Source organism: Thrips palmi, unplaced genomic scaffold, assembly GCF_012932325.1.
Source record: "Thrips palmi isolate BJ-2018 unplaced genomic scaffold, TpBJ-2018v1 HiC_scaffold_15, whole genome shotgun sequence".
NCBI classification, from domain to species: domain Eukaryota; kingdom Metazoa; phylum Arthropoda; class Insecta; order Thysanoptera; family Thripidae; genus Thrips; species Thrips palmi.
In genome coordinates this window covers 7,386,666-7,405,368 of record NW_023144624.1, presented here as the reverse complement: position 1 = coordinate 7,405,368, position 18,703 = coordinate 7,386,666, and the positions used below count along the sequence as shown (strand labels likewise).

Genomic DNA, 18,703 nt, shown 5'->3' with positions numbered 1-18,703 from the left:
AATATAAAAATATAAATCTCAGTCTATTTCAAAAATATCTAAAATGAAGTTTAAAAATATTAATTCTAATGCTGTCCCTGATTGAATTGTTAAGAGAGAAATAAGTTTTATCTGTTACACCATATGTTCCTAATTCTATGATTTCTCAGACTTGATTAATTCTGGGTCAATGACACTTAAAACAGCTCCTACCAAATGTAGGGAACCAGTCACAAGAACACACCATTCCATATTTTCATCTTGTAATTCTGCAAGAGCATCATTGACTGAGTTCTTCAGATATACTTTAGGAGATGCAGAGCACATGTTACTATCATTTCCATTAGTTTCGACATTCTGATACTTGGCCACCCAAAGATCATATAAGGCTCTAGTCTGCTTCAGTTGACTTGATGTAGTCACTCTGAGATTCACTGAGTCACCTAAGACCAAGAAATTAACACATTTAAAAAGAAACAAATAAACTTTTAAAAGAAAAAACCACAGAACCACAAAACTACCTTTTGAAATGGGAGAGTGGAAAATATTTGGGCTAAAGAAGACTTTGTCAAATGCACAAGAAAACAAAGGCTTCATTATTTGTAGACAATCTCTATCTCCTGTCATGTTTAAAAGAAGGGCATGTCGAAGGCCAGGCCTAAAATACACCCAAAAAACCATTTATTAGTTACTGTGGAATCATTTTGGTTTCAAATTTTGAAGAAGAAAATAATTCAAATGGTTTCAAACATTGAAGAAGAAAAAAATTATACATACCTCATGGGCAGTGATCTTTTGTACCACTCCACACATGCACTCATACTTTCAACGGTATGGGCTCCATCCAAAAAGTACCTAATACGGCCACAATCTGATTCCAGAATGTGGTTTCTACCCGGCCAGCGACAAGCTAGCAGTCCAGTGGCGGTTTCTTCAGAGATTGAAAAAGATGGGGCTTCCTTCAGAGTGGCATTTGGAGGCAAAACTGTATTGACTGAAAAAAAAAAAAAAATCTAGTATGAGTGTTTAGTTTGAACTCAAATTAGCAAACTAATGGCTTCATGGGAATGAGAATTCTTGGGATTTCCTTGAGTTACAAACCAGAATTTGACAATAAACGTCTTTGAAACCACGCATTTGTTAGCTGCAAAGCCAAGGAAGCATTGATTTGTTGCGTCCAGAACAGAGATAGAGCAGCTTCCCGTGATTGCAGGGTAGGCCATAAATACTGATCCAGAGATGGCACAACTTCAACAGGGCACTTAAAAAAAAAATTACAAAAAAGAAAACATGAAATAAATTAAAAGTAGGGAAAAACCTTTTTCTCTTCTTCTTTGTCACTGAAAAAGAACAGAAGTATGACACTTACCATACGTTCAATAGATCTTTGTCTTATGACTTCAAGAGCCTCAGGAGCATGACCTGGTACAGTGTATGCTACAGCAGTAGGTTTTAGAATTCCTGCCTTTTGCCAAGCTATGCTAGGCAATGAGTTACCAAGCAAAGCAGTGTGATCTATGCCAAGGGAGGTAATACCAACTACAGATACATTTCTGAAAAAAAAATATTAAAAAATATAAATCAAAGTAACTTTCCAGTATCTTCTTCTGCCTCTCCTTCCTCTAAACATTACTTACTGCAAAATGTTAGTACAGTCTCGCTCTCCTCCGATTCCTACCTCTACAATAGCAACATCCACTTTCTCTTCGAGAAACAACCTGAAGGCCATCAGGGTTAAAAATGCAAAGTAAGGAGGCATACTTGAAGGAGGGATCTGTAAAGCATTTTAAACTTCATGAAAAAAGGATTCAGCCCAAGAGCAAATAATTTTTAAAAATTTGATGTGTTTCTATCACCTTTTGGCCCAACAACAAATCGTATGTTTTCCAAAAGTAGCTTGTAAATTTAAGGGTCGATATGGGGCGTCCATCTAATCGAATACGCTCCCTTAATGATACTAAATGTGGTGAAGAAAAAAATCCAGTACGAAAACCATTGTGCCGCAAAATGGACTCACAGTAAGCACTTGTTGATCCCTTGCCTTTGGTGCCAGCCACATGAATGACAGAGAGATTTGAAAGTTCATTTGGACCCAAACCAATCCTAGAACAAGAATAATTTTAATAAAACATTTAGATGACAATAGGCAATTATCTAGCATGACACTAGAGGGAATACCCAAGAACTGAAGGCATAGCTGACAGCTTACATTTCTGCACAACTTAACAACCGGTTATCATCATTTGTAGATCGCACTCCATCCTTGACCAATTTATTGATGTAGGCGGCATTGCTTTGAAGTGAATTAAGAGCTGCAACGGCATCCTGCAAAAAGAGGGCCAGCCTTAGGGATAGAAATATCATTCAACACAGCGAAACTCAGTAAGAATAAGACTGCACATTGGTTGCGTTACCTCATAGCTGCGCCCAGATGAACTGTTGCTGTGGGACATTTCTCTGCAGGCGACTTTGGCGCTTCCTAGCCAGGGGGGCGGACTGTGCCAGCGTTCCCCCGCATGGAGAAGACCGCCGAGACTCTGCCGGGGCAGAGACTGGGCCAGAGGCTGACTCTGGCGGCAGGAGCGAGGGCCGTGCACTCCCACCGCTCTCACCAGCTCCTGCATGCTGGCTTGGTTAGGGCCTCGCCTCGCCGCGCCTCGCCTGTGGCTCAGTGGACCTCTCCTCTCCTCCTCGCGTCTCTGATCTTGATTGTGGGTCGAGAAAAAAAGCAGATCAGGGTCACGGCGGCAGAGTAACTTTGCGGGTTTGCGGTCAAGAGGAAAAGGGGAGGGGAGGTATCTGTTTCCTGACGCCGCCTTCGTCTTCTGGGGACGGTGGGCAAGACGAGACTCGCACTCGCCTCCTCCAGTCACCTCGTTGGTTTATTCATAAGTACGTGCGCTCGTGGTGTGGCGACTACCAGTTAAATCGGGGGCAGCTATGGGGGTCAGACCAGTGACCAGAGTCCAGTCCGGGCCACTCGGCCACTCCGGTCTTGGCACGATTCAGAACGACCATTTCCCTTTACCCTTCCCGCGCCCAGCCAGCGGATTAGGTTTCTAAAACACGAATAAAACACACATCGTTCGGCAGCAGTCGCGCAACTAAAGAAGAGTACAGTGAAGTCTAAAGAGTAAAAACTTCCAACAAGGTGCTAACTAATGCACGTGATATTTCAGGTTAAGGGGTACTTTTGTTGTTTACAAACACAACACGAAGTATGAGAAGTTCGTGCTTCTTTCTTTTGTTCTTCCCCCTCCAACAGGATTGCGGGGAGGGGGAGGGGGAGGGGAGGCTTGCGCCTACGTTTTCCTACGCGTTTTCCAAGGTTTCTGAATCAAGATGGACATTTATTTCAAACGAAAGCTAAAATCTAGCTGGACCAGTACAGATTACAGGAGGTGAGCTCTACATAAATTCAATTAAATTGTAACTTATGCCTACATTTCACAATAAAATACAGGGGATGCAAACAATTACTAAAATCTAAAATTGACAAAGGTAAAATAAAAACTCAATTAACAGTCAATAAAATCAAACACTTATCTAAAGACTCTGTACATTATCACATGGGTAAAATATCACGAGATGAGCCGTGCCGGCGTTGCCCTACCGAATGATGCACCCGAACTGCCTCTTGACGCCGCTGCGGTCTTCCCTGGACTCCTGCAGGGCGCGTCGCCGCAGCTCCTTGGTGGTCTTGGCGCCCAGGAAGTTCCACATGCACAGCATCTCGTCCATCCCGGCCGTGGCCACGATGGCGCCGTCGGGGCTCCAGCAAATGTAGTTGATGGGGTCCTGGTGCGCCTGGAGGCGGTCCACCACCGTGGTCAAGTCCGACAGCACCGCGACCTGCGACACGCCTGGGCAACAAAAATCAAACAGAGGACTAAATAAATTGTGCGCCGTGTTCATCGCTGTTTCTGTTGATTGATCGCGCCTTTCCCACCTTTGCCGGAGAAAGCCACCACCAGTTCGGCGGTCCGCTGCGAGAAGGACAAGGCCGTCACGGACACTGGCTGGCGCTTGGCGCCCTGGTACGTGGCCGTCGTGGTGCGCCGCGACGAGAAGTTGAGCAGCGCGACGTCGCCCGCCAAGGTGCCCAACGCCACCACGGAGCTGCGCCACGGGTGCCAGCTCAGCGACTGCAAGCCGAGACACAGGAGTTGAGCCCTCGAAGCCCCTTCCAACGGCCGGGTAGGCACACCGCCGCACACGGCTGCGTCGGCCGCGCGGTTCGTTACTTCGTTACCGTGACGGACGACCCGTAGTCCAGCTCGTCGCCGCGGACGACGCCCGTCTCCCAGTCCCACACGAGCGCCGTTCCCATCACGCCGCCGCAAGCCAGCAGCACGCCGTCGTGGGAGAAGGACATGACTGAGATGCCACCGGACACCCGGTCGAACACCCGGGTGGACCGGAGGACCGCCAGCGTCGGCGTCACCAGGAACACGATGCCCGAGCAGGACCCCCTGACGGCAGAGGACGAGAACGGTCAGGCAGGCCGTCGGGGAAGTCCCACCGCACGCGGCAAGCCGCCACGCACACTCACATGGCGATGACGTCCTCGTAGGGGTGCCAGGAGATGGCGTTGATCGGGGCCAGGGGACCGGGCAGCTGCCGCGAGAACATCTCCTTCTTCAAGTCGCAGTCCCACATCTGCCAACAACGCGCACATGCGCACATCATCATGGCGCCCCGGTGAACCACTTGTAGTACTTGCAGCACTTGCCCCGACACTGACCTGGACCTGGCTGAAGCGGCCGGTGCCCATGGCGAGCAGGGCGCGGTCCGGCGACGGGCTCCAGCACAGCGACATGGGCTTGTTGTAGTCCTTCAGGCTCACGAGCAGCTCCGAGGCGCCCGCGGTCCCCGGCATGTTGGTCTCGACGGGCCGGCGCCACAGGTACACGCCGAACCGGCCCGCCACGGCCAGCACGCCGCAAGCCCCCCACGACATCAGCTGGTCCATGCGCGCCCTCGAGCCCTGTCGGCAAGCCCAGCGTCAGACAAGGAGCGCACTGCCGAGCGTCGCTTTGTCTCTCTCGCACCCTGACGGAGAGCCCCATGAGTGCGACAGAGACAGAGCGAGGAAACGACTCTTCTGAATGGCTCGGCTGACAAGCTCGGCTTGCTGCAGCCCGACGCACCGGGACCTTCGGCAGCTCCGGCATGCAGACCGACAGTTCCGGGGCGCCGACGAGCGGGTCGCGGCGCGCTCGGACGGGCCAGTCCTGGCGGTCGACCACCTTGACGTGCTTCGAGCTCGCCTCGGCGCCGTCCGCCGCGCCCAGCCCGAGGGGCAGCACGCGGGCGCAGCGGCGCTCCCCGATCAGGGCGTCCTCCAGCAGCCGCCGGTACGCGACGCGCCGGTCGCTTTTCAGGTCCTGCACCGAAACAAAGACAGCTCTTTTGAATCCGAATCAAGTTCCTTGCGACGCTACGTGAGCCTAACGGTACGCCACACCGCGGCGCGGCGGCGTCGTGACGTTTCTCGCCTCGCACTCAGACTCGGTTTGTTTACCTTTTCGAGGATGCTCTGCGCGGTGACGTCCGCCCACTCCGCGTCCGCGAGGGTGGACAAGCGCGAGTCGTGGCTTCGCAGTGAGCGGGGCGGTATGAAGCGGTCCAGGATCTGCGAGTTGGGTGTCGGTGCAAGCACGTCAGTCAACAGAACAACCGAGCTCTCAAATACGGCACCGTAAAAACCTAGAGGAACTCTTCTCTCACCCGATGTTTGTGCTGTCCGCTTTGTCGCGGTCTTGTTGGCCTCATGTCCCCCATGTTGGGCGGGTCAGACTTGCCAGCTGCAGTCCAGAGGCAGCGGGGCGATGCGGCTGCGTCGAGTCTCGTCTGACTGTAAACACCGGCGACCTGTGTCGTTGGCCATCCAACGACTGTCAACATGCTCGCTCGAGCCTTCTGGGACAGCCGCTCAGATGGCGCCAGGAAATCAAATGTTCGCCGGCGGCGAGCCGTCCAGGTGTGAAATGAGGCAATGCCGGTCTATGCCGCTTTGGGGAGAACCGACTTCAGTTTTATAAGTGTCGAAACTAGTGCTTTACTCCTTGGTCGTAAGTGTGTGTTTCTCTCTATTTCGGATGACGAAAACAAGGTGTCACGGTAGTCTCTTTCATGGGACTTCCCCAGGAGAGTTCCCGCCTCGTTGAAGGGTCTTGCGAGTGGCGGGCGGATTCCGGGGTGTGAAGGGCACGCAGGGAATCGTTTTGCCGGGATCGCGTGCCTCGGAAGGAAGACTTCCCTGCCCCACTGTTGTTCTCCGTCGGTGGCCGCCTCGGAGTAAAAATAGACCGCTGCGGTGTTTCTTCGCATTTGTTCCACCGCACCGCTCCAGACAGCACGCCCTACCGCGCTACCGCTTGCCGCTCGCCTCCTTTCGCCCTTTCTGGTGTAGGGCTATTGATTTTCCACCCCCTGAGGGGCCTGGGGCTGGGGCCGCCCTCCGCCCTCCGTCCTTCCCTTCACTCGGCCGGGGTGCGGGGTGGCCAGGGGGGGTGGCCGGGTTTGCCGCCGCGACCTGCTGTGCCAGCGATGGGCGAGGGGAAGGGGCGGGGCGGGGAGCGGGTCGAGCTTCTGGTTATCTCCACCGTCCGCGCCACCCGCGCTGTCTTCTGATAGTTTTCATTCCGTTTGTTTATACACGCAGTGGTTTGACAGCGATTTGTGTTTCGTGGTTGTGAGGAGAACCGCAAGCCGTATTTCAAGGTTTTTGCTTTTCGTGACTCCTGCTTTTTGTGAGGGACCGTTCTTTATTCATTGCAAGCGGCTGCCTGCATTTGTTGAGGTAACAATCGTAGGGTTTGTTCTAACCTCGAAGTTGTAAACAAAAGTGACATTTCCATTCAAACTTTTCATGGAACAGCCCTCATAATTCTTGTGTCATTTATTTTTTAGAATGAGTGGGCAAACTATTGCCGATCAAAAGGATCTCATCAAGGAATCGCTCCTTTCTTTTATTCAAACGAGAGTGCCCACAGCTCAACTGAGGTAATTTACCTTTGCAAGCTGATGTCCTTATATTTAGTCTTTATTAAATAAAATGCCTGTATTAATGGATTAACGTTGTTTTGTTTGGATTTTAGTGTGGACGAGATTGTTCTCAACTACTGTGTGAGCATTCTTGAGGAACTTGGAGAAAATCAGGATCATGATGAGTTTGATATAGAAGGATTTTGTGAAATGATGCAAGCGTTTGTTCAAGAATTTTCGACAATACCTCAAGTGGAGGTGGCTACTTGGATGTTTGAGCTGGAAGCCAGGCTGCGAGAGCTCCGAAACCAAGGTATACACCTCTTAAATTAATTAAATCATGACTAATTGCTGTGATAAATATTATTCATTTACCTTTTTTGATTTGCAGTCAATAGTGATGATCACAAATACGAACTGCTGTCTGCCCTGCTGGCACCACTTGCTGTGGACAAATCCAAACAACCATCTCGCACGCCACGCTCTTCTGAATCTAGCCTCCCTGGCAATGAAACTACTCCACCAAAACGAGTTTATTTGTTATCAGAAACAAGTGATGGGTCTTCTGATGGTTCAAGCAATGGTGACTGCCAAAGTGTTTATGATGTAGGTATTCATTATTATTGAAGGAGGTAAAGTAGGTCTTTGTGGCATTATTATAATTTTTGTTCCTTTCTTTCTGTTTAAAAGGAGGCTGTTTTTATATTGCAAGAGCTTTTCCCCATGGCAAGTCTCCCAGAGATTCAGCATTGTGTTTCTGTTGGCGATGGAGACCCTGGTGTTTCAGCTCAGCTCCTCATTGACCGTCAGGAAGCAGGCCTGAGTATTCTGGCCTCAACTGCTGTTATACAAGTAAAGACATAATAAATCATGATAGAATGCATAAAAACAAGGTGAAGAGTTCAATTTGCTGAACTGTTTTATGTTGTGATTCTAGGCAGGACTGCGGCAGAAACCTGTGAATGATGATGAGCTCAAATCACGCATTATTGCCAAATACAGCTATGTTGACCGTGAGGCTGAACACCGTGAACACCACCCAATTCAGCCTAAATCTGTAAGTGGTACCTTTATCATATGCTTCATGTTATGTTTCTTCTTTGTTCATGATTGTGACCTTTCAAATCAATGTTTTCAGGAGCCGAAGAAACTTGTTCGGTACAGAGACAACAAAATAGTGAGCTTGAAGGGAGAACGCTTTACTGAAGTGAAGCGTGAAGATATGGAGGAACCAAAAAAGCCTTTGGTTTCAGTGAAACCACAACGCAAAAATCACAGCAATCACTGATCTTTGTAGCAAGCGGCCGCTTGGGGCGCGGACCGCTTTGCAGCATGTGCTTGGCCCCTGCTAGTCATCAGTAAGGATAACTTGAATTTGGAATATCCAAATTATTTTATTGTGGTTTTGTTTTCTAAATTTTCTTTTGTTTATTTTTTTACAGCAGAGCGCAGCCCAGAAAGATAGTGATTGTGCAAGCGCAGTGCACACTTAGAAGGAGTATGCAGCTGCGAATACCTTGTGACAATTGTTGCTTGTAAGGGCAGCCTAGTGTCATACAAACCCTCTGTGATGTTAATTGAATGGGAGATATGAGATGAGTCTTTTCTGCCAATCTCCACATTATTTCACACTTTCATTTGTGCCAGTAGAATTTTAATGGAAATTCAGGCAAAAAATTTTAATGGGCATAGATTAGACCATTTAATGGGTGTGTAGCCATGATCTTTACCTATATTGCCGTCACCTTTAAATACGTAGTAATTCTCTGCTGGAGGTTTCTTTAAATTGGATATTTGTTGTGGTACAAAGATTTGGTGTACGCTAGACAATGTTTAAATGTCCTTTGAAAGACTATGTCCTTAATTCATTTTATGACTGTTATGGGGCATCCCTCGCCTTGTGCAGCAATTGGTAGTCATAGAAACACATAACCTTAAGGTTTATAAATCTCACATTGCCACATCTCATTGAAGTGTGCTCTTTTAACACACTCATCAGCTGCTTTCATAATGCCTTTCTTTAATATTTATTGTTGATGTGACACTGAAGATATTCTGCAGCAGAAGTACAGACTGCAGACAGGAGTGGCAGCAACAACTAATCCTTGATTGGTCTTCATCCATTGAACATTCCAGTAGCAATAGTTCTTTCTGTTGCTCTATAATACAACTATTATCTGTATTACCAAAGACTAATTTTGCATTCGAGTATGACGTTACATGGCAGAGAGTGTGCTCAATTCCCATTTTTGACAGTGTCTATGTTTCAGATAGGAATTATAAGTCTGATGATTGAACTCCTGACATTGCATGTGAAAAATGTACCTTTCAAGTTAAACACTAATTTGTGTGTGTGTGTTTTGTTCTCTTTGTTTTTACCCCTTATTTTAAGTTGATCTGTTATGTGTGAGGTTTTTTTTGTATGTTATTTTATCCTGGTAGGCCTTGGTAGTATCATTACAATATTTATTTATATCATTTTATTGTTAAGAACTCAAAGTTTGATTGTATAGGAAATATGCACAAACTTGTCCTATGGTAGAATACTATGGTGCTTCTCATAGTTCCACTCACTTTTGTACTACCAGAGCTTTCAGAGAAGAAGGTAGTGTGATTTCCCAACTTTTCTGGTAATTCTGTATCTATGGTCCATTGTCCAGTTTGTACCTTCATAATTCCATTCTAATGTGCTCTCTTTTAAACCAAGCGTTCAAACTAATCTGTTTTGAACTTGTCATGTTATTGTCAGCCATTATGATACTGTCAGATCATTCTTATTTGCACTTGTTGTGAATGCCTAAGCCAATTTATACCAAAGAGATTTAAGTGCGTTTTCATGAGAATATTGTTGTGTTCTACTGATAACCCTGCCAGTTTCAGTTACCGCCTTTAAAGTTTATTTATTGATTTACTTTACAATTATTTTGTGTGTTGTTTTTAGACCTGCAAGTAAGATAACATGGCAGCAGTATTATTTGTTTTGTTACTTTTTTTCTCCTCTTGGACTAAATTCATTGTCTCACAGTAATATATTCCTCCTTCCTCAAAGTGTTTGATTGTGTTTTGGAGGAATATATCTGGATGTGTACTGTTGTTTTGTTTAGAGTTGTGTTTAAATGTGTAGATAAACTGTAATGTGTAAGTAGAAATGTAGTGTAATGTTTTAGAGTTAAAGAGTTCACACCTTCAGGACTGCAGCCTGCTTCACAAGTACAGTGACCATAGTGATCTTGTGGTTTATTTTAAACTGCTACTGAGGTATTAATTTAAGTCTGTAACCCTTAAAATGTGGCAGATTCTGGAAAAGGCTTTTTTAAAAATACCAATACAAACCAAACTAATGTTTTAACCCCTTTTGCCATGATCGGCATGAAATGAAAGTTGTAAAACTAGTTGATCTCATACTAGATTTTAAGTGGTACTCTACCCAGTGTCAATCAAACAAAATCAACTACCATCTGTTGCTTTTTTTTCATCTGCCAGTTAGTGTGATGTTTACCTGTGACCCTTGATGCTGAATAGAATTGATTTATCCTGTGTATTGCTGATGTGTGGGAACAGTAGTTCTGGAATGAGAACCAATTGTATTATTACTATTCTGAGATCTGACAATTTCCAAACAACTTTTTATTTCCATATAATCAATTAAGTTTGATTTCTGTTAAAAAATACCGCTTAAAAAAAATTGTACAGTAGTGGAAGTAAAGGGATTTTTGTTTTGCTAACATGCTAATTATTTTTGTTCTTGTTTTGTTATATTGGAGTGCTCTGGTTTGAAGTTTGAGTGATGGTGATGGGAAGGTTTCGTATTAGTCTTCAAACTGTAATTTGACTATAAAATGTCTGCATTGTGCACATTTTTGTTTTTGAAGTGTACCAATATTTTGTTTGACAAATGGGACAACCCTGATTAGTTCCTCAGTGTTTGCAAATGGTACTCTTGATGACTTTTACTGTGTGTAACTTTGTTTTGAGGAAACTATAAGCTCTTCTTACTGGATAAGTATTGTTAAGAGTTATGTGCTTCTTGACTGTTGTGAATGATAGCTGTAAGTTTGATATTTAACATACTCGCCTTTCCCTCTTTTCTCACTACTTGTATTGTATGTTCTGCCCGGTTAAACAAATTGCTGTTTCCCTCAACCTTAATAATCACTTGTAATTGAAAAGTTACGCCATTATTTATTTATCCCCTCCCCTCTACTTTTATTTCAAAAACAGCAATTCTAATATTTTTGAACGCGATAGCGGTTAAAGGGTTAAACGCGGACGATTTGCGTGAAAGATGAATGGAAGTCGGGGATTGGAGCAGCGTCTCTGTAGGCCTGGGGCCCGGCCACCATACGGCCACTGGCACCAGACTGGCACACTGGCACCGCAGGGCGGCAGCAGCACAGCAGCAGGGATGGCACGGCCGGCATGGCCTCGCTCCGCGCATGCAGCAGTGTGAGTCGAGACGCGGGACGGGACGGCACGGCTCGGACGGGACGATACAACGGACGGCCAGGGATCTGCAGGCTCCGCAGCCATGGCGTGGGCCCCCGTGTGCGCAGCGGCGGTGCTCGTATCGCTGGCTCAGCTGGCCCTGCTGGGGGTGAGTGGGTGGTTGACTAGGCACCAAGCCCGGGTTCTGGGTTCGAATCCCCGCGGTGGCGCGGTTCGGATGCCAGTAAACTGCGTTAGCGCTCTTTCCCTTCTGGGGAAAGGAAGGGGGTGGCGTCGCCCTGGACTTCCCTTCGATAGCTGAGGTGTTTGCGTCCTTGGGTAGGCAGTGCAGTAGCAGGCAGTGGACGAGGCGATTCAAGGTCTCTCCTCTCAGTCCGTCCCTCGGCACTCGGCACGCCGCCGGTGGCCGATTCGCGCGGGCGTCATGGGGCCGCTTAATCGGTCGCGGGTCCGTCGACTGATTTGCCTGAGATGCACAATAACGGATCATGACTGACCGTATCTTCGGGCCGCGTCGTCGCGTCGCAGTTGCCGATCTGCTGACGGCCTGCGGACGGCATTGGCATGGCCGTCGAGCCTCGCTGTTTTCTCCGCTCCGGCCCTGGTGCCTGGCTGCACAGCGCGTCATGCGTCGCGCTCAACCCTATCAGACACTTAGCGTGATTCAGTCGGTGCATGCAGTGCACGCCTGCCTTGCCACTTATTGCCACTTCCCCATCCACGTTTTTATCGGCGGAGACAAAACAAACAGGGGTATTTTTAGCTGTCCTTCTTAGTCCTGTATCATAAAATGATTTGTAAATTAATACCGGGAAACCTAGAACAGGTCCTTTCCGACGAATGGTTGTGTGACCGCCTAGTCCTAGTCGAAGCCTCTCTGGCTGTCGGCCCAAATCTCAACTATGTACTCCTGCCATCTGATGCCACTTGCTCCGAGTGACCCAGAGACTGGCGCCCGGTCTCAATGAGTTCTCCAGGCAGGCCGCGGCCGCAGGGGTTACGCTGGTCAAGGATGGCTTCGTTTACTCAGGAGGCGCCGCGCCGCTGTGACCACAAAAAATAATGTGGTTTGTTTTCCCCGAGGGAAGTCCCATGTGCAAGCTGTGGACCGGGGGAGGTTCGGGTGGGCGCACTGCGAGGCTGAGGTGGGCAAGCCGCCCAGCTCGATCGTGCTGCTTGCTGCCTGTCGGCGGCCCCCGTCACCCACCGCCTCCCCCGTCACCCCGCCGCCGCCTAGACAGCGCGGCAGCGCGGTGTCCGTAGTCCGTGCCCCGGGCCTCGCGGGCAGACTTAGCGGCGCCTTTCCCAATCCCAATCCCTAAGCCGCTTCCCCTGGCCGTCGCCACACTCCGGGCAGCACAGGGCACCGCCCGGCACCGCCCCTAGGGCCTCTGCTCGAGTCCCGGCCCGGGTCCGAGGTTCGAGCACCGGCTCGCTGCCTTTTCTTTGTCTGCCTCGCGGGCCTCGCGACGTCGTCGCTCGCGGTGCGCGCTGGGATGCGCGGGACGCACCGGCACGGCGTAACCCGAGCCGCCGCCATCATGGTGGCCATCATGGTGGCCGTCGCGGCCGGTCATTAATATTCGCCGTTTCCGTTATCCTCGTCCAAGGCATGCCCAAGGGAGGGACAGGGACTGCCCGGACGGTGTGCACGCTGGGGGCCGCGTCGCCGCGTCGCGCTGGGCCTGCTGGGCCTTGCCGGGCTTGCCGGGCCACCCACCTCGACCGGGACACCGGGACCCGGACCCGTTGCTTCCGCGCCCGGCTCGCTCCCTCTCGCTCGCACACACTCTCTTACGCCCCCTCTCGCTCGCTCGCCGCCGCCCGCATTCGCACCGCACAGTTATTCGGGTGTGCGATGTGTCGCGTGCCGCCGCCCGCGCCTTTCGGGGGAAGGCCTCGGCCTCGGCGCCGAAGTCTCGTTCCAGTGCGGCCATTTTCAGCCCCTTGGCTCCCTTGGTGAATGAGGGCAGAGACTGGGTGGTCTCGGCCTTCCACGGCGCCGGCTTCTAGGCGGCGGTGCACTGGCCGCCTCAAAGCCTCCCTCTTGCTCAAACTAATGTGACTCATTGAGCAGGCGTACGACACGGCGGCACGGCGGCACGGCGGCAGCTAGGCCGAGTCAGTGAGTCAGTGAGCAAGACGGCATCTCCTCATTGCAAGCCAACCTGTCATCTGTTTGAATCAAGAGAGCGCAGCGCGGCGTGCCGCCGCCAATGCCGCGTCCGGGACGGCGCGACGCGGCGAACGACGAGCCGTGCCGTATCGCGCCTTCGAACCACTTCGAACCGAACGCACGCCGAGCCTGGCCGGAAAACAAGGAACAGAGCGGCCGGGAACGTACCACTCCTTCCACTTTACTGCACAGTGGCAACCATCATAAGCAAAATAAATATCCCGAAAAAAAAAAAATTCTCTAGGATGCTGACTAGTTCTCCTGTGGAGCCGGGCACTGCAGTCGCCCGCCCCGCCGCCTCACCCAAAGCGAACGCCCTTTCTCCCAAGTGTGGTGACCGAGGCGCCGAGGCCCCCTTGCGGCCCTTGCGGGCTGTGGACCGCAGACTCTTACACTGTTTGGTCGTTGCAGGTGCAGGCCAACGAGGCCGTCACGGCGCCGCCGCCGCCCATCGCGCCGCCACTGTAAGGACCGGCTGACACTAGTGACACAGTGCGGTGGCACCGGGGCCAGCGGGGCGCTCTGAACTCGGTTCTGCTTTGCAGGCGCCGGGGTCGGAGCTTCGAGATCAGCTACGAGCAGGACGCCTTCCTCAAGGACGGCCAGCCCTTCCAGATGCGGTCGGGCTCCCTGCACTACTTCCGCGTGCCGCGCGTCTACTGGCGGGACCGGCTGCGGAAGCTCAAGCGGGCGGGGCTCAACACCGTGGCCACGTGAGTGCAAGGGCGAGCCGGGCCGGGGTTGCACAGTGGGCCGGAAAACCGATAGAGTCGGCCAAAATCCAGGACGGGTCTTAAGCTCCAGAGTCGTTAAATTGGACGTGTGACCCCACCAATGGATTGCTCTCCGAAAGGGAAATCCATTGATGGGGTCACACGTTCTGTTCGAGTCCTGTTTAGCGACTCTGTAGCTCAAACCGCGCGTAGAATTTCGGCCGCCGGCGCCGGTCTTCTGGGTTGGCTAGAGAGACACCGACTGGTGACGACGCGGCGCTCGCTGGGTTTCAGGTACGTGGAGTGGAGCCTGCACGAGCCCACCCCCAACCAGTTCGACCTGGGCGGCGAGGCCAACCTGCTGCACTTCATCCAGCTGGCCGAGGAGGAGGGGCTGCTCGTGAACCTGCGCGTCGGCCCCTACATCTGCGCCGAGCGCGACATGGTGAGTCGGACGAGCACGTGCCGCCTGAATGGGGAGGGTTAGTGAATAGCGCCAACTACCAGCTTGGCTTGTCGCTAGGAGGGCACTGCTGGCAAAACATCACACGTACACGCACGCACTAACACACATGCGCACTCAGCCCTTTGAATGGCCGCGCGTGCCGGACATCGCGCTGTCACTTGTCACGCCGTCGCACTCCTGGCTGAATGATGATAATGCTTTCGTGTTGGCGACCGGCGCCTGCACTGCATGACGCTCTGCGCGACGACCTCCGTGACGCAATTTTTTATTCCTTTCGCAGGGCGGTCTTCCCCCGTGGCTGCTGTCCCTGAAGCCGGACATCAAGCTGCGCACGCGGGACCCTGGTAGGGAAAAACAAAACGCAGCGCCAAGATTGAGTCGGCAGCCTGGCGTCGCTATTTAGCCACTTTGGACAGGGGACAGCGAGAGTATGGACCTAACGACCTAACGCAGAGGTGTTGTTTTGCAGTGTTCATGCACTACACCAAGCGCTGGCTGGACGTGCTCATGCCGATGGTCAGGCCCCTGCTGTACGGGAACGGCGGGCCCATTATCTTGGTGCAGGCAAGTCGAGTCCCTGCGGGCCGCCCCATGAGTGGGACAGAGACGGAGCGACGGAACGGAACGACCCCGCGGAATCGCTGGGCCGGCCGGCCGCGCAATGCAGCGTCGCTTGGCCGGCCGAGGCGGCCAAGGCGCGCTCTACCCTCGCCTCTGTGCTGCAGGTGGAGAACGAGTACGGCAGCTACCCGGCGTGCGACCGGCCCTACCTCATCTGGCTGCGCGACCTGTTCCGCGGCCACGTCCACGACGCCGCCGTGCTGTATACGACCGACGGCGCGGGCGCGAGCTACCTCAACTGCGGCAAGATCCCCGGCGTGTACGCCACCGTGGACTTCGGCTCCTCCAGCGACCCCGCGGCCGCGTTCGCCACGCAGAGGAAGGTCCGTCCTGGTTCGACTCGCGTCGCGCGGTGTTTCCGGCACACGGTACCTGTACGCGCTAAAACACACTACCCTTCACCGCAGGTGGAGCCCCACGGGCCGCTGGTCAACTCGGAGTACTACACGGGCTGGCTGACGCACTGGGCGGAGAAGGAGCAGACCGTGGCGTCGGGCGACGTGCTCCGAGGCCTGCGCTGGATGATGGACAACAACGCCAGCTTCAACTTCTACGTCTTCATGGGCGGCACCAACTTCGGCTTCACGGCGGGCGCCAACTTCGGCAAGGACTACCAGCCGCAGCTCACGTCGTACGACTACGACGCGCCCCTGTCGGAGGCGGGCGACACCACCCACAAGTACCACGCCATCCGAGGCCTTATCCTGCAGGTGCGTTCGGGCGTCTGGAATCACCTAGTTGTCTCCTTCGCTTGGATTAATTTGACTGGATTCCGTTCTCCAGTACACGGGCGCGGACGCGAGCCCCATGCTGCGGGTGTCGCCCAAGCTGTCGTACGGACCCATCCTGCTGCAGCGCGTGGCTGACATCCAGGCGCTGGCCACGGGGCCGCCGACGACGGCCACCTACCCCCGCGACTTCGAGGAGCTCCGCCAGGCCTTCGGCTACATCCTGTACGAGACGCGCGTCCCCGCCGACTACACGCCCAAGAAGGACAACAAAGCCCTCTTCATGGCGCAGAAGATCAGGGACCGGGGTGTCGTGTTCGTGGACCAGGTCTGTGTGTCTGTGTGCGTGCGCGCTCGCGTTGCGCCAGGCAGGGTAGGCCACCCACCGTGCGCCCCAGCCGCGTTGGCGACCGGCAGCCCGGGCGGCGACTTTGACGAGCTGCCACGCCACGCGCCACGCGCTCGCCTCGGCGCTCGCCCTGCCTGGCCCAGCCCCTGAATGGCCGCCACCCAATGCTTTCCAGGGCCTGCGCAAGCCTTTGTGTGTAGCCCCGGGCCTACCCTCGCGCCGAGCGAGCGAAGGTGCGAAGCCAGTGCGAAGCGTGCGGAGGCCCGGGTGTTTCCATGGCAGCCGAGGTGCCATTGCTGGCGTTTGCCGGCCACGCCGGCCACCCTGCCCGGTGCCCGTACCGCCCGTACGCCGGCATGAGGGCCAAGAGGGCTGGGGGGTGAGTCCGGGAGTCCACGCGTCCACGCGCCCAGGTTCGCCGCACGCCGCGCCCATTCAAAAGGCCCTTTTGACGTCCGATGGGCAGGGCGGGCACGGCGGGCAGCGGCCGGTGGCGTAATCGAAGGCGGGTGTAATCGGCGTGCTAACGTGCTGCCCCCCATCGACCGCCGCGACGGACGCGACGGTCGCGACCCCCGGGGCCCCGGTCGCACGCAGTCCCTCGGGGGACCGAGGGACAATTACACAATTACTCTTCCCATTACGCCATCACCTTTCAGAACTTCCTCTGACAGCGGCTTTGAGGCCCGGCACGCCTCCTTGAGAACGGCACGCCTATCCGAGCCACCCTCGGTCCGCAAGACCGAGGACGGCGATGAACGCCATGTCATCGATTTTTATCAAATTTGCTGCTATTCGTTAGCGAGCAGCCCTTTTCTCGAGGGGCGTCGTTCCTCTTCGTTCCGGTGCCATTTGTTGCTCACCCGGCCTTTCGCTTCGCCTCCGCAGGCCCGGCGCGGCGTGCTGTGCCGCACCAAGCCGCAGCGTTCCGGGCTGTCGCTGTCCGGGGTGCAGGCGGGCCAGCGGCTGTCCGTGCTGGTGGAGAACCAGGGCCGCATCAACTACGGCGGCCGCCTCAACGACACCAAGGGCCTGGGCAACGTGACTCTGGACGGCCGCGTTCTCCGCGGCTGGACCATGACGCAGCTGCCGCTCAACAACCAGACCAAGATCGACGCCTTGGCGCGCCGGGCCGCGCGTCGCGTGGAGCGCCGCCTGAACGCGGCCGCCAACGCCAACGCCAGCGCCAACGCCGCGCCCCGCGACCCCAAGCAGGACGTCCCCGGCGTGTACCTGGGCCGCTTCGTGCTGCCGCCCGAGTACGCGTTCCCCAGCAGGGAGCGCCTCGAGGAGCACGACGGCCAGCCGCCCCTGCCGGACACCTTCCTGGACACGAGCGGCTGGGGCAAGGTACTGTACACAATTAGTCCCTGCTTCCTCGTGCAGGCCGATGCACTGACCGTCTGTCCCTTCGTTCCTTTTCAGGGCGTGGTGTTCGTCAACGGCTTCAACCTGGGCCGCTACTGGCCGTCCGTGGGGCCGCAAGTGACGCTGTACGTGCCGGGCCACCTGCTGCACCCGCCGCCCACGCAGAACACGCTGCTCGTGGTGGAGACGGACCGCGCCCCCGAGATCCCCTACCTCAACCTGGTGGACCGGCCCACGCTCAACGGGGCGGTGTGCGGCACGGGGCCGGGCGGTGCCGCCACCGCGCCGGCGGGGGCGCCGACGATCGCCGTGTCCAGGGTGTCCTGCTGCTGACGGCGTCAAGAAGACCATGGCCTCCAAGGTGAAGACGGCTTCCCCCGAGGAGCACCGGCCAACGACCGCCGCGCCGCCCGAGGCTGGGACGTCGTCCGACGGTCCAGAACCTCAACCGCCACCACCGGCCGGCCCGGCCGCGGCGGAGAAGAAGAAGTTCCAGTCGCGGTTCCGCACCCGGCCGCGGTGGACGTGGTGCGACGTGCGGCGGCGCGAGGAGGACCAGAAGGAGCGGCCGCAGCGGCACGAGCATCTCGCCGTCGCCGCTCGCGGCCCCGTCCTCGCTCAGGGCTTGAGGTCAGGCGTGGCCCTGGGTTCGAATCTCGCGCCCGGCGTGGACTTTTTACTTTAAGCCGCGATGACGGGCACGTCGCAGGTTCGCCGGCAGCGGACCGCGGCGCAATGCGGTGGCGCACGTTGGCGGCTTCCACTGGTGGCCCGCGGGGCAGCACCTCCGCGGCACCGTCCCCGCCCTGGTCCCCGGGGCCGTCATGCTGCCCGCGAGGCCCGCCCCCTCCTGCCGGCCGTCGGCGC

The 18,703-nt window shown here is 54.0% G+C and overlaps 4 protein-coding genes across 6 annotated transcripts; 2 read left to right on the top strand and 2 right to left on the bottom strand.

The window, feature by feature from the left end:
* Positions 1 to 4: 4 nt before the first annotated feature.
* On the bottom strand, positions 5 to 3,198 carry LOC117640835 (folylpolyglutamate synthase, mitochondrial-like). 2 transcript variants are annotated; one of them, XM_034377763.1, is made up of 9 exons: positions 3,061 to 3,198; positions 2,394 to 2,683; positions 2,189 to 2,304; positions 1,836 to 2,082; positions 1,617 to 1,753; positions 1,349 to 1,532; positions 1,081 to 1,240; positions 757 to 973; positions 5 to 637 (listed from the first exon to the last, which is right to left on the bottom strand). In XM_034377763.1, exons 2-9 carry the CDS (start codon positions 2,601 to 2,603, stop codon positions 136 to 138), a joined length of 1,773 nt encoding a protein of 590 aa, XP_034233654.1. In that variant the 5' UTR covers positions 2,604 to 2,683; positions 3,061 to 3,198; the 3' UTR covers positions 5 to 135. The 2 variants fall into 2 exon arrangements, with proteins under 2 accessions (XP_034233654.1, XP_034233655.1); XM_034377764.1 differs by having other exon boundaries at positions 5 to 422; positions 501 to 637; positions 2,394 to 3,164.
* A 110-nt stretch (positions 3,199 to 3,308) lies between these two features.
* On the bottom strand, positions 3,309 to 6,061 carry LOC117641152 (protein cortex-like). The gene is made up of 8 exons (XM_034378286.1): positions 5,710 to 6,061; positions 5,504 to 5,614; positions 5,130 to 5,366; positions 4,724 to 4,966; positions 4,532 to 4,638; positions 4,232 to 4,451; positions 3,929 to 4,124; positions 3,309 to 3,842 (listed from the first exon to the last, which is right to left on the bottom strand). Exons 1-8 carry the CDS (start codon positions 5,884 to 5,886, stop codon positions 3,589 to 3,591), a joined length of 1,545 nt encoding a protein of 514 aa, XP_034234177.1. The 5' UTR covers positions 5,887 to 6,061; the 3' UTR covers positions 3,309 to 3,588.
* Positions 6,062 to 6,581: 520 nt separating this feature from the next.
* LOC117641300 (CUE domain-containing protein 2-A) lies at positions 6,582 to 11,138 on the top strand. The gene is made up of 8 exons (XM_034378500.1): positions 6,582 to 6,784; positions 6,895 to 6,987; positions 7,083 to 7,282; positions 7,361 to 7,575; positions 7,660 to 7,821; positions 7,907 to 8,026; positions 8,108 to 8,327; positions 8,412 to 11,138. The coding sequence occupies exons 2-7, from the start codon at positions 6,896 to 6,898 to the stop codon at positions 8,255 to 8,257; spliced, it is 939 nt and encodes a 312-aa protein (XP_034234391.1). The 5' UTR covers positions 6,582 to 6,784; position 6,895; the 3' UTR covers positions 8,258 to 8,327; positions 8,412 to 11,138.
* A 252-nt stretch (positions 11,139 to 11,390) lies between these two features.
* LOC117641299 (beta-galactosidase) lies at positions 11,391 to 18,662 on the top strand. 2 transcript variants are annotated; one of them, XM_034378499.1, is made up of 11 exons: positions 11,414 to 11,563; positions 14,003 to 14,055; positions 14,137 to 14,304; positions 14,599 to 14,749; positions 15,051 to 15,114; positions 15,240 to 15,334; positions 15,496 to 15,714; positions 15,799 to 16,101; positions 16,175 to 16,447; positions 17,357 to 17,818; positions 17,894 to 18,169. In XM_034378499.1, the coding sequence occupies exons 1-11, from the start codon at positions 11,498 to 11,500 to the stop codon at positions 18,167 to 18,169; spliced, it is 2,130 nt and encodes a 709-aa protein (XP_034234390.1). In that variant the 5' UTR covers positions 11,414 to 11,497. The 2 variants fall into 2 exon arrangements, with proteins under 2 accessions (XP_034234389.1, XP_034234390.1); XM_034378498.1 differs by lacking the exon at positions 14,003 to 14,055 and having other exon boundaries at positions 11,391 to 11,563; positions 17,894 to 18,662.
* Positions 18,663 to 18,703: the final 41 nt, after the last annotated feature.